The 17,705-nt window shown below is 40.2% G+C and overlaps 1 protein-coding gene across 2 annotated transcripts in view; it reads left to right on the plus strand.

The window, feature by feature from the left end:
- The window catches only part of prim2 (DNA primase subunit 2), a 66,406-nt gene extending 49,184 nt beyond the window's left edge, over positions 1-17,222 (plus strand). For both annotated transcript variants that reach the window (XM_036574429.1, XM_036574430.1), the window contains exons 11-14: positions 5,455-5,581; positions 5,865-5,947; positions 12,999-13,067; positions 16,177-17,222. In XM_036574429.1, the coding sequence (XP_036430322.1) occupies positions 5,455-5,581; positions 5,865-5,947; positions 12,999-13,067; positions 16,177-16,395 (498 nt within the window). In that variant the 3' untranslated portion in view covers positions 16,396-17,222. The remainder of the gene's footprint in view (positions 1-5,454; positions 5,582-5,864; positions 5,948-12,998; positions 13,068-16,176) is intronic.
- The last annotated feature ends 483 nt before the right edge of the window (positions 17,223-17,705 follow it).

The raw sequence follows: 17,705 nt of genomic DNA on the forward strand, positions 1-17,705 counted from the left end.
TCCATTTTACCATCTTGGCTGTAAATATGTCTCAGTATGTGGTAATATCCTAGTGTAGGCTAAAAATATAGTATAAATGAAAACACAGACTTGCTTTGCTTTGCTTTTAGCTTTAGCTTGGCTGTAGTCACTTTTCTTGCATATCCAGCAGAAAACTTTTTCCACAAAAGTAAAACAGTTTCTTGTGAAATGTCTTTCAGCGTTCAGCAAGCTTTTTACGAGGCTGAAGTCAGCTTCTCATTTGCCAGCTTCTTGCTCCAATTTTCCCATTCCACCTTAAATGGTGCTTGAGGCGCCAGAATGTAACTGCTGCACCATTTAAGGTGGAACGAGAAAATTCGAACAAGAAGCTGGCGAACAAGAAACAGCTTTGCAACTTCTTAGTGTTAGACAGTTTCTCTTTGCAGATTAAATGTATCAGGAAATCAGCTGAGTGCTTACAAGCGCAAGTAAGTCCATTCATCTCTAAATTATTGATGTTCATCTTAAATTTCTCTCTTTGCCTTTTCTTTAGCTACAAGATAGGCAAAATTGTTGTCTGCGTTGTTATGGTGACCAGCACTCTGCACGCCAGTCTTCAGGTCTACATTAACACCATTTGTTGTTAACCATTTGTTGATAAAACTGTGTTAGAGTTTTATTTTACTGCAATTTTATTTTTACCCAAAAATCTAATTCCACTGTGGAGTCGCAACAGGGCAGTAAAAAAGCCGCGTGTTACCCCTGGTATAGACCTAAGAGAGAGGGTGATGTAATCAGATTTTGGTGATGATGGACCAGTAGCCCGATAACAATGCGTCAAAGGCAATAATTTAGGGCTGGGCAACATAACACTATTAATCGTTATTGTGGTAAACTCCCTTACAATATGACACAATATGCTATTCCGAGCATATTACTAATATCGTCAGTATTTAAAATAAAAAAAAACACTTCCTAATTGCATATTTGGTCACAAAGAGTATAAGTGGTGCTATTTAACTGGAGGTTTTGATAGTATTTTTTTTTAATGTGGCACTACTTTGTTCTAAGATGTCAGCAAAAATATTGTCACATATTGTGTATCGTACACTTTCTGTGATATTACATTTTTCTCACCTTTCTGATAATCGCTGTGTTGGGAAAGAGAACTGTAATGTAATGTTTTATCACAGTTTTCCGTTAAAACTGGTGCATTTCTATCGGCCACTAATAAGCAGCTGGACTGTGATAGAGTAAATTTTCCACTGTCTTTTGAGGCCTCGCCAGTTTCTTTTTAATATTTCAAGATATATCGCAATATGTAGCAATATAATTGCAATATGGTATTTGGACCATATCGTGGAGCCCTGTGCCAGATGTATTTTTAACTTATTTATTTTTCAGTGTAATAAGAAGGTCAGGTATTCATCAGAGCTCTAGTCTTGGCTGTATTTTAGAGATAAAGTCAAGACGTTGTAAGGTATTGTTTGGAACAGTCAGTGTTTTTTCTTTTTTCCTTCTTCTTTTTTTTTGGCCCATTGTGCGAAGTTGCCTCTCTTCAGAGATTCTCTTTGTAAAGAGCCTTGCAGTGGCGATTAAAGGGAAAGCGTTTTAATAGCATTAACTTTAAGATGCACTGGGGCTAGTGCCACATCACCTACAATGGCCTGTCTGCAGGCAGTCATGCTGAGATCCTGCTTCCATTTGAGGTGCATGCAAGCACACAATGAGGATGATATGATTTATTTGTAGGTGTGTGCTTGTGCGCACTTGTGTGCGATTTCCTCCAGTGGCTTGAATCTTAGCTGCAGTCCCACAAGACATATAGTATGAAATCAGTGAGCAGTGTTAGCTAACTGTTTTTCTGTTTTCTATTTACCTAACACACTCCTAATCCCTTCAATAGAGTGAACAGACTTTTGGGAGTTGAAGGGCCTTTCATGAACCCTGAGTAGTGATACTTTGAAATGTCTCTGATCAGTAGATGTTGAGGCGCCAGTCTGTTGTGGAAAATAACCTTCATAAGCTGATGTTTGCTGGTTTTCCCGCTTTTCAGTTTCATGCCATCACTTGATTTGCTTTTTTTTAAAGAGTTGATATTTTTGATCAGGATTGCAGTAGTGGTTGCATTTGGGCTTGGGGCGGGGATATAAATTTTTGAGGATTTCTGCTCTTTCCAGTGTATATAAGGCAGGCTCTGTTCATATCTTTCTGAGTTTTGCGAATTGTTAAGGCACAATTCAGAAGTAGCTCTCAGGTTTAAGCGGTCCAAAAGGCACAATTTTCAGAAGAGCTGAGCATCTTCGTGCCTGCTGCTGCTTCAGAACATCCAGTGCCAGGAGGCTTTTTTACATGCTGTTGCAAATTCATGACCAATTACCTCGCCAATTTATTTCAGTCCGGATTTTTTTTCCAAGCTTCGCCTTGGAATAGGTATGAAATGCCTCCGATGTGCATTTGCATACATTAAGGGAGCGGCTGTTGACATTAATACAGTAATTAGTTGCATTTTAATGAGCTCAGCTTGCAGGGGGAGAGAGAAAGGCAGCACAAGTGTGCAGGTGACCCACTGACTGAGTGCTTGCTTAAGAGAGTGAATGACTGTCTCACTATATGCTGTGAAGAAGTGGAGTTTTATTCACGTTTGGTGTATTGTAGATCTGGTCTCACACCATAATAGCGCTGGTGTGTCTTTTTAGTGGAAAGTCAATATGGTGATCTAAACGTAGTCTGTGGGCACATTCACACCTGCCTCGTTTGGTGCATACCTATGGAAAATTTTCTGTAATTTGGTCTGTTTTGAACTGGTGTGACGCTTCACTCGTGCTCAGGTGTGAACTAAACAACTGAACTCTGATCCAGCACAAAAATTGCCAGTCTTTGTTCGCTTCCAAATTAGCCCTGGCTCAGTTTGCTGCTTTTTGGGAATTTGAAGGGATTTTTTTGTAATTGTTCGCACCAAAAGGGGAAAATTAGCATCAGAGCATGTTTGTCTACTTCTTCTAGTAGCACCTTAGCACTACACTGTCCACATAATCTGTTTTAATATCTGACTCTTTTCAAATTCTCATATCGTTCCTGCAGCATAAGCTGCAGCTGATAGCAGCAGGCAAGCAATAAAATAACAACAAAGCAATGCCTATGATTTTGGCACAAGCAGTACAGAATATATTGCTTTAGCATCCTGATTGGTTACGTTCAAATTGGCCAACCAATCATAAATAAACAGAAATCACGAGAGGTTTATTATTGCATTGACTGTGATGCATTTCACCAATAAGCGTCTCTGTTTTCAGACAAAGTAGGAGTTGTTTTGTCTCAAATGGTAGCAAATATGACAGCAACAGGCCACTTGTATTCCTGCAAAAATTCTGCCCAGTAAACAAGCACTCAAATATGTAATTTGGTGCACTTTAGCCATTGCAATGTGAAACCAACCGAATTAAATGAAAAGGATACAATGTCATTAAAAACCTCAAGCTCTAGTTTGGGCTTTCTCAAATGAACTAGGTGTGAAAACAGCCTAACACTTAAGTTTGGTGGTGGATCTTGAAATATGATTCTTTGCACATATCATTTCCAACAACTGTATCTGGACTGGTATGTTATTATTATAAAACAGGAGTCTTCCTAAATCCATAAACCACTCACATTCTGTTAATGTGGTTAAGCTGATTTTATTGCCTCTTTAACTACAGCGAGCCTGCGAGAAGTCACCTTGCCAAGTTCGCAGGTTTTATTATAGTAGTAATGGCCTTTGAGTGCACTGGATAAAGAACACCTTCTCACTCCCAGTCCTGACAACCAACAGAGGGAGGCTGGATTTTCCGTTTGGATGGCTACCAGAATGTACATTATTGGTGTGTTGAGTTCACCACTGAGATTGAATGCAGTGACCCTCATCGAATGCTAGCACTCTAATAGTTTCTTAAGCATATGCAATATTCCTCAAGTCAGGGAGTGCACACATTAAGGTTCTTATGCTGGGGAAATGGCTGTGTAGATTTCACATCAGCGTTTTGATATGTATGATAATAGCTTTGTGAGGTAATCTCTTTGAATCTCTGCTGTTTTCTCATCTTGCATGAAAAGAATATTTATGTATTTGGCAAAGTATTCTTTTTGTGATGATGGCCTTTGCCAATAATAACCTCCATGAACGTAGCAAAGTTTGTGTCCTGTTACAGTCTTGCAAAGCCAGATGTGAACTCATAATGAAAGTGTCTAGACAAACGTGAAAAATTTTGGGCTAAATGTTGGTGGGACCATAGACTTTTTAGGGTAGGAACAAACTAAGTGTGAAATTTGCAAACCAATCTAATGCCTCGTGAAGGCAGAGCTCAAAGTAGGAGGCAATGGTGCACTTGACCACAATGTCTGACAGACAACAAACCTGTCGTTAGCCTATGGATGTCATGTAAGTTAGCGTGGCCAGAAAGTCAGTTTCCTTGTGCAGATGAGGATTATAGAGTACATGCAGTACAAATAGACATTACATCTTGCAGGGGGAAAAAAAATCTGTTTGCTAACTACAGTGTTTCACTAGCTGCCATGTTTGCTTGAGCTCTCCATTGTACTCCAGAGCACTGACTAGAGCAGTGGGCCGTGGTCTCCGTTAAGTATCAAAATTTGACATTTAACCAAAGTAATTTTAAATATAACCAATATTGTTGTGATAAATCATATTTACATCGGGTTCATTCATTGTTCTGGCCAAATGCTGGCTAGTTATGTTTATATATTCAGTGCGCCTATTGAAGTCATTTCACTTTTTGGTTATATGGAAATCATCCCTCATGGATACACAGTTAAATTCAGGGTCTTTCAGTTGGAGAGATCCACAGATCATCTTACACTAGCTTGCAGCTTTTAAGCTTTTTTGTCATGGAAATAACTACATAGGCTAACTTTTGCATCCTGCAAAGGACCTTTGCAGGCTAAAGCTTAAGGCTACACTCGACAGAAGCAACATGATATTCAAAAAACGTGTTTTTTTAAAAAAAAAAAAAACGGCTGTGGCAAAATATTCTAGCTGCAGTAGTGATGTAAACTACATTTAGGATGGTTTAATGTCTGTTCTGAATGTCTAGATGCTTCTGTGGATATATGCATTTCTCTATTTGTTATTTTTATTATCACTTTTATTCTAGGTGGACACAATTCAGAGTATGTACTTGTGCTTGTAAGCCAGAGAATAGAGACATAGGAGACAGAGCAGACACATTATCCATAATCCAGTCACAGCTATCTGTAGTTTGGCAATGCCTCTGCAGCAGGTCCCCACTGATAGCTCAGTATTTCATTGTAGAAAACATCCTGCCAGGATCCACTTGATGAACGACAATGTCTCTTTCACCCCCAACCTCAGCACTCCCAGCCCAGTCCACTGCACCCCTCTTGCTGTTCAGATATGTTCTCTTCCTCAATCTGACAGTCTCTCCCTCTCTCTCCCCCTCCCTCGTTTGCTCTCTCTCCCTGTGTCTCGCTCCCTAGTTTGACAAAGCATATGCCTACAGCATCCGCCACATGTTTGGAAAGGAAGGAAAGCGAACAGACTACACCCCCTACAGTTGTATGAAGGTGATTTTGTCAAATCCACCCAGCCAAGGCGACTACCACGGTGAGTTATAGCCGACGAGGACGTTCATTTCGTATGTGATGAAACCATTCTGATTCCCCGGAGCCAACACTCAGGATAATGTCTCTTAAACACATTTTTTGAGTTATGGCCACAAAACACACAATGAATCAATCATGGCAGAAGTTCCAAGCCACTGTCAACAGAATAATAATTACTGCACTAATTATACTGTGAACCTTGCTAACCAGTTCTTACCTGTGCTGTTCTCCTGTCTTCCTCCTCCTCCTCCTCCTCCTCCTCCTCCTCCTCCTCCTCCTCTCAGGGTGTCCATTCCGCCACAGTGACCCGGAGCTACTGAAGCAGAAGCTACAGTCTTATAAGCTCTCCCCCAGTGGGATCGTTCAGGTGGGTCTACACACACACACACACACACACACACACACACACACACACACACACACACACACACAGAGACACAATGCAGGCTCACTCTCACTGTCAGTTGAATTGAAGTCTTGCACACAGGATTATGGCTATTCTCCATTATGTGGACTCTGAGGGCTTTAAGCTGAGCTCAGTGTCATGGGCTGCTGTAACAAGCTTTAGTGTGTTCATCTTGAAACACTATGGTTGTGAGTGTTTGGCTGCTAGAGAACAGATTCATGACAATTGTAAGGTTTTACAAAGGGAATTAGGGTTGCAAAGTCTGGCCAATTCTTTTGACCCATAATAACATCAAACACAGCACTGCATTTTAAATAAGCAAAGCTTTAGGCTTTATTGAATAAAAACGCAGTCTGTCATAACAGATATAACAGTCATGTAATATAGCTTGCTTAATTACATTTACCACATTTTAGCCCAAGTTAACTAGTATGGCCTGACTGGGGCTAGCTTGAACCTCATATGTATTGGTTAAAACTGCACTGTGTAAGATTTAGGCATTTGGTAAACTCTCTGGTGGAAATGTGTGATCACACACTATGTGAACGCAACAAAAGCAACATGACATTTGAGAAAAGTCACTTGTAGCCTGCCTTAGCACTGTGTCATGTGGCTTAATACCTTAGTTGCAAGAATGTTGTAAACTACATACATAAACAAGGTTTAATCTCTGCTGTATCACCTTGTAATTAAGTTGGGTTGAGGAGTCAGCTCCATCCACTCCAGTGGCAGGAGACAGGGTGTTGGAGTTGACTCCAGAAGACCCAGTAGGGCTTCCAGAACAAGTTAGTCTTGCACTCTCTTTCATGCAATTGAAAACGGTCTTAAAGTTGAATGAAAAACCTGGCTATTCAAATATCACTTGTTTATTGGAAATTTCATTTTTTATCGGAAAGCGTTGATCAGGTAACAGTTAATCAATGAGTCATAAACAGCCCCAAAGAGAACAGACTGAACAGAAATGTAGGCCTTCAGTTTGATGGTATTAAAGACACGTACAGTGCTGTCTTATGGCCATACTTACACATTCTCAAACTTATTACTTTGACTTTTGACGTAGTTATGAGAGAATTTATTAGTCAAATGATGTAATAAATGGGTTCTCAAATGTTTTTTTTTTTGTGTGTGTGTTTAGTCAAAATCTCTGAAAAACAGATTGATTTCCTTTTGTGTAGATTTTGTTAATATTTTGTTAGAATATCTGAATTAATTTATGAATTTGAGGATTGGCCTGCCTCTTTTGTGAGGTCTTTTTGCCATTATCACACACAGGAGACAAAGTTTCCACTTAAAAATGCACCTGAAGATGACCAAAGGACACTGATCTTTGAAATGGTATCTATTTCCCTTGTTATCTGTAAGGGATTGAGAACCTTAAACTCTCCACATGCTATTTAGTTCTCTGTTACTGGAGGTGGTTTGTGTGTAATTTCACCCAAGCGTTTTTAGTTCTGTCTGACCCTTCTGAGGGCTGTAACCCAGGATTTGAAAACCAGCGTTTCAGAACACACATTTTGGCAGCTTTTTAAGACATGAAATGATGTTATAAAGGACAGGCAATAACTTGAGATTGTCTCAGACACCGATGCAGTTAATGGACTTATTGTAATTAGCCTATAAAGTTAGGTGTTAAATATGGATGTTCATTGTGCACTGAAAAAAGTATTCGGCTCCAGTTGGGTGCTTTAGATTGGATTATTTTTTTAATGCATTCTTCACCTTGTCCCCATGAAAATAAAAGAAAATATCAAAGTCTTGAAGGATACTTTTGTATTAATGTATCTGAGGAAAAGCAAATAGTACCAAATATAACTTGTCATAGTCTTAGAAAAGAGTGCATTAGACTGGTAAAAAAAATGGTGTTTGAGCCTTACACATTATTCATTGTTCACGTGAAAATGCAAGAACGTTTTGGATTTTTTTTTTTTTAATTATATCCAAATAAAAGCAAATAGTACCTAATATGAGGTTCAAGACTGCTGGGAACAGAAGCCTTGGTTCCAGTCCACCTCGAGTCAACTATTACAGAACTAAAGGAATAAGTAGATTTACATGGTGTTTGTGTGTGTGTGTGTGTGTGTGGTATGACTAACCTAACACCTGATATCACTTACCATATATGAGGTTACCATTTAGAAGTGTAAAAATGCAATGGTGCGTCATAATCTGAAGGTAAAATTGTGTTGATTTTGATATGTTGGAATTTATTATTGATTATAATATCCAGTGAAACATGCGCTCTATATTGACAAAAGTATGACCACCACACCTATATGAGCTTGTTTTAAATTCCGTTACAAAAACCATGTGCATTAATATGAAGTGCACCACTGCTTTTGTGTCTACAATGACCTCCACTCTTCTGGGAAGATTTTGAATGTGTCCTTGGATAATTTTTGACCATTCAGTCAAAAGAGCATTGTGAGGTCAGGCATTGATGTTGGACAATAAGGCCTGGCTCTTTGTACACAGGAAAGGGCCCAAACTTTGGAAGTGTGCAATTGTATAAAATCTTTGTATGCTGGAGAATTAACATTACTCTTCACTGGAACCAAAGGACTGAGCCCAAATCCATAAAAACAGACTATCCCTAACTTTAATGATGGCACTATGCATTTGGGTCTGTAGTGTTCTCCTGGCATCCACACTGCCATACTGTGAAGCATGTTTCCACTGCTTCAGAGTCCAGTGGTTTTGCATCACTGCAGGCAACGCTTGGCATTGTGCATAGTGACACATCCTCTTCATGTCTACTACCAGGAGAGAATTATTAGGGAGAATCTCTCCTCTGCCCCAAACACAGCACAGTGGCAGTTTGCTATCATTATTCGGTCAACCCACAAATATAGTATTTAGTTTTTATATACCAATCAGAACTAGGGTGCCAGTACGGAAATAATGTTCAGATTTCAGATTTCTTTCTTCAATAGTTTTCTTCAATCACCAATAAAAGGGTGAGCGAAAAAAGGTTAACCTGTAAATTAGCCTTGTAACAACCCAGACAAATGATGATGATGATGATGATAATGGTAATGGTAATAATTTACCAACCGTTCCTAAGAAGAATTGTCTTTTTAAAAAACACTTGTGCAGTTTTTACAAAGATTCTGACATTCATCAATGTTTTCTTATTTGGGATTTGTTCTTAGGAAGAACAGAATCTACACATCGAGCACAAACGTGTGAACAATTCTGCAGTTTAAGAACACGTCACACATCTAACAGACTTTTTGCTAGGACCTTACTCAAGAACAACTTTGAGAAAAACTTAGGAAGACATTGGCAAATGAGGGCTAATAATTTCAGTTTATATGACACCTTTCACAAACCCAAGGGCACTTTCCTTTAGAAGCAAAACAACCCAACATAAAAAAAAACAAGAAATAAAATTATACTTGGAGAAAAAAAATATGTTGTGCAGTAAAGAGGAAGGTTTGAAGTTGAGTTTTAAAAGAAGAGAGGGTAGAGCAGTCACACAGAGATTGTGGGGTGAGAGTTCTAAAATCCAATGAACGACCTGCCACCAACTAATTAGTCTTGTGCGTGGGACTGCGACAAGTCCAGTGCCAGAAGCTCTCAGGGAGTGAGAAGGAGAGTAAGGATGAAAGGTCCCTGAGAATTGAAGGTGCAAGACCATGGAGGGCTTTAAAAGTTAGCAGGAGAGGTTTGTACTTGATACAGTGAGATATTGGTAACCAACAATAAAGCCTGGTGGAGGATAGGGGTGATGTGTGGAGATGTATGCAGACCATCAGCTTTCATTTAGTTTGTGTCTAAATGGTGTAGAACATGTTAAGAACATGTTGTGTTGGCTGTCGTGAATGCTGCGAGAGGTAAGCACCTCTCTACAAATTACATAGAAAATGGCATTCATTGGGGTCCAAGCACAAGGTGCTTTATAGAGTCGGCAGAACACATGATGAGCAAAGTTTTTTAGAATGGCCCCTATTGATAAAAAGGTGTGGGGTTGTAAAGGAATTTTAGTAGGAACGAGGCCACTGGACCCCTCTGCAGGGGATTAGTTTTTGAACTTGTCACCTTTCTCCACTACTTATGAGTCTGTGTGTCCGAGTATAAACTCATCTGCTTGTGCATGAAGGAAAGATTATGTTGAAGAACTGCATGATTGGAAAGACCCCAAGACTCCTACAGAGTCAGTCTAACTTGCTCTGATGAAAAAGAACCCGTATGTAGTCTTCTTGGGCAAGTGCCTGTCTGCTGTGTGCTTTTGAGTCTTACCATGGGTAGCTTGTCCAACATGACCCACAGTGTGTTTGAGGGAAATGGTGGACAGCTCGCTAATGCACTCTGACAAGCCAGCCCAAGGGCTGCACATTTCTCATCAAATTAAATTCACAATTTCTTTGGTGACCCCAAGCATTCTAGCCCCCACCCCCCCTCAACCCCCACGTAGTCTCAGGCTGTTCAGAGAGGACCTGTGGGTAGAGAGCGTGGCGATGGTGGCAGTGTGGAGTTAAGGCCAGGAGCTCTCGCAGCATGCAGCCTCCTCTCACTGCAGCGCCAGCCCAGTGCGCTGGATAATTAAAAACTCCAGCGAAATGCGAGAGGCCTGCGTAGGAGGCTGATTAAAATGCAGAACATCAGTCCCTCTCAGTCACCCTGTCTGGTGACAAAGTGACACCAGAGGCCAGAAGGAGCAGGTGCCAGCCGGCAACGAGCTGTACTGTAGGAAAAGCAGAATTAACCTCTTTTTCACTTTCTCAGCGAGCACCCAACACTGCCATGTAACTCTCACTTCTGGATATGTTGAAAGGCTAAAGAATCCCACGTTCTCAAACAGCAGATTACTGTGGAGGAACGAGCAGAAAAGCCAGTAATGACCATGTCCAAAGACAGCTGTTGTTCGCTTTAGTTGGGGGCTCCAAATTCAATTGTGTATTAATCAAAATTAGGCCTCTGCAGTTAATTTGCCGAAGGCTGCGTTCAGTTTAGTAATTAGTACCGTGCCTGCTCCCTTACGGTCATTGGCTTCTGGTTATTCATAGCACCATACATTAAATGGAAGTTCCAGCACAAGAAGTCTTGCTGAACCTCTGTTCACATAGAATATCCTGAAGATATTCTGACAAATAAGTGTTCATATGGTAGTCACTAGGGCTGCTGACTTATTTCTGTAATTGAATGATCCGTCAACTGTCGTTTGGTTAATCAACTAATTAATTTAAACAAAACAGAAACAATATCGGGCCAAATGCTTCCTTTGTGAAGTTGGTTTCTTTGTCGCATATTCAGAATTTTTACCTTACAAAAGCTTTTGAAGGGTGAGCAAAAAGGCCTTATTAGAGCACCATAAAGTTGATTTTAAGCGTTTGTCACATTAGCCCCCCTAACAATATCAATGATTAATTTAGGCACATCTTTCTGTGCATTTCTGTATTCTTTAAACCTCATAATTTAGTTTATGGTTATCATTCTGAAAGTTAGCCTTTTGACTTTAATACTCATTTTCCAAGCTTAAATGCCAAGGAACCTGTTTTGTGCAGCTCTTTGTCCATAATCAGGAGTTGGAAAAACTCATTGCAGTCTGGTAGATCTGCTACACTCTCTCTGAACCCATCTGTCTTCCCCCACACTGAGCCTACTCTGTGTTTTTATGGCCAGACTTTATTTCTGACTCTCAGTTACCCAAGGCAAGTGTAAGGCTCAGTAATAACTGTTGGAGTTAAGCCTTGAGAACTGACCAGCAGTAGGTTACACAAATTCACACATCAGTAGCACAAAACACTCTGATATTGCAGTTCTTTGGGTGAATACAACTGTGTTTTCAGAATGAATAAAACAAGCGGCTGAAAGCTGTTTCTGTTGCATATCTACCTGGCCCACTATGGAAAAACGTGACCATGTTATCATTACAGAAGTATTGGAGATTATGTGCACCATGTTGATCAGGAGAAGGTTAGAAAGAGCATAAACAGTAAATGCTAAGAGCAAAGCTTGGTCTGCCCTATGTTAAATCACATTCTGTGGAAGCTTCATCATGAACTATTGATTGTAAAGTTTTATTTGTCATTACCCTGTTCTTCAGTGGTCAGGACCCCCATGGACCCTCACAGAGCAGGTACTATTTGGGTGGTGGATCATTCTCAGCACTGCAGTAACGCTGATGTGGTGGTGGTGTGTTAGTGTGTGTTGCCCTGGTACGAGTGGATCAGACACAGTAGTGCTGCTGGATCCATGGGGGTCCTGACCACTGAAGAACAGGCTAAAAGGGGGCTGACAAAGTATGCAGAGAAACAGATGGACTACAGTCTGTAATTGTAGAACTACAAAGTGCACCTACATAGTAAGTGGAGCTGATAAAATGGACAATGAGCGTAGAAACAAGGAGGTGGTCATAATGTTATGCCTGATTGGTGTACGTGTTTAATGACGTTGAAAAAATACTGTATTATGGTAACTGTGATAAAAGATTATGTAATTGTCTTGATTTTTTAAAATTAATTCATTTATTTAGCGCATGTCTACTCGTGATATTGGCGTTTGTGGTTTTGCAGAAGGCTGCAATATGCAAGTGAGCCCTCTAACGAATAAGTCATATTTTAATGTGCTTTGAGCATTCTGACTAATCACAGATGATTCAGATGAGTTTCTGCAGGTATTTTGGGGAATCAAGGCATTATAAATAACTTTGAAATACTGTATTCTGTATCGCGTCACACCAAAGGTTTTCCACTGTATTTTAATATATTGCAGAGTATCTAAATTGCAGTGTGTTTGTCAGTACTGTGCAGCCTAAGTTTGAATTATTTTAAACTTCTATTAAGAGAGAGCATGTGATAAGTCATATTGTACATGCATATCATCTTTGGGTATTGATGGTGAATTTTTGTATGATGGTTTCAGATTAATTGTACACGGCAGGTGAAAATGCTGTGATTAACAACAGGCAGCAGAAAACACGATCCTTAACACAAAGGGGAAATTAATCCAAGAGCACTGGTCTGCCAATGGATCTCTTAACAGCTCCTCTCTTTGTCTTTCTCTCTCACAGATTTTGGACCTTGTCAAGGGAATGCACTATCAGCTGGCCTGCCAGAAGTACTTTGAATTGACACACAATGTAAGGACGCCTTTCATTCTGACCCGGTCTAATTGGGCCTGTTTTTGGCAGCTCTGGGGCAGCCCTGCTGTTCTTCCGGAGACGCTCCACAGAGTCCGGCCACTGTAATCACATCCATCATTAGCTGTCGTAGCTGCTTAATTTTTATGGGTTTATTATAGCACTTAAGATTAATTTACCCTTGTATGAATTTTTAATTTATTTGATCTAATGCTTTTTAGCAGGGACCTTTTGGATCAGCAGTTTCAGTCGCATTCAAGGTTATTATTTAGCTGTTCTTTGGGAGGGAAAGTGAGCACCAGCGTGGCTTGGGTGCTAAATCTGGGAGATCTTTTCTGTGTTTTGTTGAAATCGACCGTTTGGATTGCTCTGACATGCTTTACAGAGTTCAATAATGTGTTCCATAAACCAGGACATAAAAGCTGTGGATTTGTGGGTCAGAGCCAGTGGGAAAGCAAATGAATGGGGTACACAGTTCAGTGTGCGCTGATTTCTTGTGGCGTTTCTGTCCCTGCTGTGCTTATGGTATTTTGACAGGCGACTGTAGCATTCGCGTTGGAACTGCACAATCTCCAGAAACACACACATACACACACATGAGGGAACAGCACTTCCAAACTGTGTCAGTCAGGATTAGCTGTGTGGCAGGTGCCCTGTCCCTCCACTCCGAAACAGTTCGGCTGACGCGTTAGGGGTGAAAATGTGTGCACACACCTGTGCAGAGCAAACAGTCGCTGTCTGCTTGGTGACAGGTTAATTTGAGTGAAAAGGAGAAAGTCTTTGATATGAAAGTGAGAGGTAAACCTTTTAATGTTTGTCATCGGTATGATACAAAATGCAAGACTAGAGGATAAAGGAAGAGAATTCTGTATAAGGATATCAGGTTATAAATCTTCTCAGCACCAGAGACTGTTATACACTGAAAAAACTATTTTTAATTTAGGATAGCTGAATTGTATATGACAATAACTGTTGTGTACTTAACAATGGACACACATGGAAAATAGAATTGTTTATTATAATAGCCCACATACATTGTAAACAAATTAGCGATGCACAGTAATGAAAACTCCAGGCCAAAATTTAAATTGAACCACATGTGAAAGAAAAATGGAAGTTTTTTGCTTTTGAATAAACGTGTTCTTAAAGGAGTTCTTAAAGTAATACTACTAAAATTATAAAAGTGTATAGGCCGCAGAATGTGTCTATGAAAACCAACACTCTCAACAACAGAGAACGGTTGGTCCTTGAAGTCATGATTTCTGAAAATCATAATTTATGATTTAGCATCTCATAAATAAGACCTGTTTTTCATCATGTTGACCTAGTATCTCATAATACTGACTCTGCACTTTCTCATTATTATGAGACACTAAGTCATAATTATGAGATACAAAGTCATAATTGTGAGATAGTACGTCATAATTATAAGAAACCTTTTCATTATTATGACATACTGTATGGCCTCCTCCCAAACCCCTTTCCCCTCCCCACCCACCTTAGGTGGAAGAAACAGGCTTCCATAAGTGTCAAACATAGAGTGGAGAAGATATTGAGCATCGTACCTTCATACTTGGCATGAACAGTGATCATAAATCTCATGTCAAACATCCCTTTAAAATCGTGAAGTTGTTCCATGCAGCTGTTTTTTTTTTGTTGTTGTTGTTTTTTTTTCTCAGCTGTTTTAATATCTATCAGGACAGAAGCCCAGCATTTCTGAGAATGTTCATAAATGCCCTGATCTAGTCATAATCTGCAGGGCCAAATTCCTTCCCATTACCGGGATGTTTTATGTGTGTGTTTGTATCTGGGCTAACCCTTTCTTTAATGTCGTTATGTGTCATTGACACAATAATGGCTTTTAATGGCCAACAGTGAAAATGGCAGCGCCTCTGCGATCCAGTGGCACTATTTAGTGGTCGTTCTGAGGGCACAAAGAGTAGGGGTCGTTGCTGATGAGTGATAGCCGCAAGCCAAGCAATGTGAACAACTTATGATCTCTCAAAACAAATAAGACGTCTGTCCTGATGAACAGCTCACGCTAACAGGACTTGAAAGATAAACTACCCCTTCCACAGCACCAACGAACGCCACATATCTGAAATTGAATGAGTCATATTTTACGTCAGCTGTATGAAGAGGCATCACTGACGTTAATGTGCACAATAAAGCATACTTATTGGTGCATCGCTGGATTCCCTTTCTCCTCAGCCATTGTCTGATCTGAGATGCTGGAGTCATCACGGGCATAAAGATATGGTTATTGGGCCAAGTGGCGGGACTTTAATCACCGCCATGTGTCCCACCTGTTTTCACATCCAGGAGTTGGAACAGATAGATCGCCACTGTTCCTCCCTCTCTGGCAGCATTTATTAAAGGTCAAAATGTAATACTTCACCGATGAAATATTTACACAAGGGCAATAAATCAAGCGCTAGAGAAAGTAATGAAAAGGCAGCAGGGAGGCACATAGACAAGCACTGCCCCTCGCCACGGAGCGAGGGGGTTCAGAAATGAGCTCTCTCCAAAAACTCCTCGGGATTGATTCATTTCCGAGCCCTTGCTTAGACGCTTCATGTTTATGCATTTTTCATTTGTCACCGAGAGGGCACTTCAGTGTGGTTTTTGCTGTAATGCGGTAACACTGAAATGGATCTGGGTGTAATGGATCGCTCAGTTTTCCACTTAAACACCGCCAGCGACCCAGCTGCTCTCCCCTCCGAGATAAGGATGGGCTCAGATCTTTGATTTATTTCTGGAGAACTAGGGATGTGCACTGCCCTGGTGATGTTCCACCAGTTCAAGTAGAGTTAAACAGTCTGTTTCCATTTAGTTTAAACAATGGGAGCGGACTCAGGTCTCGAGACAAGGCAGCACAGTGGGAGCAGTCAGTGGAACTTCAAAGCAGGTCGACTTTGAGCCTTATACACAGAGGTAGAAAGGAGGGTGAGGTTGTCTGTTTCAGCTTGCAAAGGAATTACATTTCCATAAACAAACCACAGCCCTAATCTGAATATCCGCCATCCTGTGAGCTGTCGACTATTGGATTACTGTGAAGTGTCAGCAGAAGGTCATGGAATTGTCTAAACTTTCTCGTTCTTCCAAACAGATTGAAGATGCTGGCTTTTCTCTGAATCATCCGAACCAGTACTTCATGGAGAGTCAGAAGCTGCTTGGCGGAGGCAGGGAAATCAAGAAAGAGGTGGAGATGCCCCAGAAAGTTCAGGAAAACACAACCGCTAATGGTGCCAGTGTGCAACCTCAACCCAACACTACACAGGCAATGGAAGAGATGGGAGATTTAGACTCGTACTTCCTTGACGAGTAATGGTTCAATCACACAAAATGACAAATTACCTTCTCTCAGTGCTTCAACTCTTATTTTCCATTATTATTTTTGCAACAAGCTGTTTTTAATGCTGAAATGGTTTGTGGTTTTGGATTCTTAAAAAATATATCAACTAGTAGTAGTGCTACAGTATTTCAGTATTATGAGTCACTCTGTTCGCATCAGAAAATCTAATAAAATTTCAGACCTGAAAACAAATCTACAATCATGTCATGGTTTTTTTGGATATATGCTGTAGCAAGCAAAATACACAGAATTCCAGTTTGCCATTATTTGCTGCTGAGCAATTTTATGTGGGCAGTAAATAAAGGGGCATTCTACCCTAAAACTAGCATTTAGTACATCATAATTTTATTTTATGCATTACACAAATACATCATACAACCATTTGGAATTCCACCCATGGAGATAAAGAAATCCACTGATGTACCACTTATGTATAAGATACAGACATGAGATTTAGCTAGTGGCAAATAAAATTCCAACAGCCCACTCAGGTGTCTGACCCAAAGTTCTTGTAGTTTTTTAATAGTTCCTCTCACCTTCAAGATACATCAGAACTGGGTTTTCCTAGTCTTCAAATTGGGTAGTGTCACTCTTGAGACTACTGTGGCAGAGCTCTAAGATATGAGCAGGCATGTTTCCGACAGATGGGCCAAATGCTACTTTTTTATTTTAAGTACCCTTTTAACAGATATCAGTAAAGGTATATCAGAGGCCTTTTCAACAGATCATGGGTTTCCTCAGCGTTGATACCTGCTGGCACATTTTTCTTAGGACATGATTCAAGCTTTAAAATATCTATGTAAGATGTGTTTTTTTTTGTTTTGTTTTTTGTTTTTTTTTTAAATAACATTGTCATACAGTGAAAGAAACAGCATCAGCAAGTCTTTGAGATTCTTTAACAACTCAACTTTGTTGGGAATGTGATGATTTAGGCATGATGCTAATTGGTGGTCTGCTGAATAAGAATGTAGCTCCAGTACAAAGACAATAAAACAAACTTTGGAAGCCAAACATGTCTTTGGCTGATTGACTGTTTTGGGGTGGGAAGGGGGGCAGGGAATGATGTAAATTTGATTCTTCACTACTCTGTTGCTTTACACTGTTACAATTTGGTGAAGATAAGACTGAAGGGATTTTGAGCTTTGCTCAGAAAGAATTCTTGCTGAGAAGCAAACATGGACACTCGGAGAGATTTGAAGAGATCGTGTTTGGGTGCAGTGTTCTTTCTCTGTATGTCTGGTTAACATTCAGTTGGTATTCCCCATCTTGTATCTCTGTATCCT

The sequence above is a fragment of the Colossoma macropomum genome, unplaced genomic scaffold, assembly GCF_904425465.1.
Source record: "Colossoma macropomum unplaced genomic scaffold, Colossoma_macropomum, whole genome shotgun sequence".
Classification (NCBI taxonomy): Eukaryota; Metazoa; Chordata; class Actinopteri; order Characiformes; family Serrasalmidae; genus Colossoma; species Colossoma macropomum.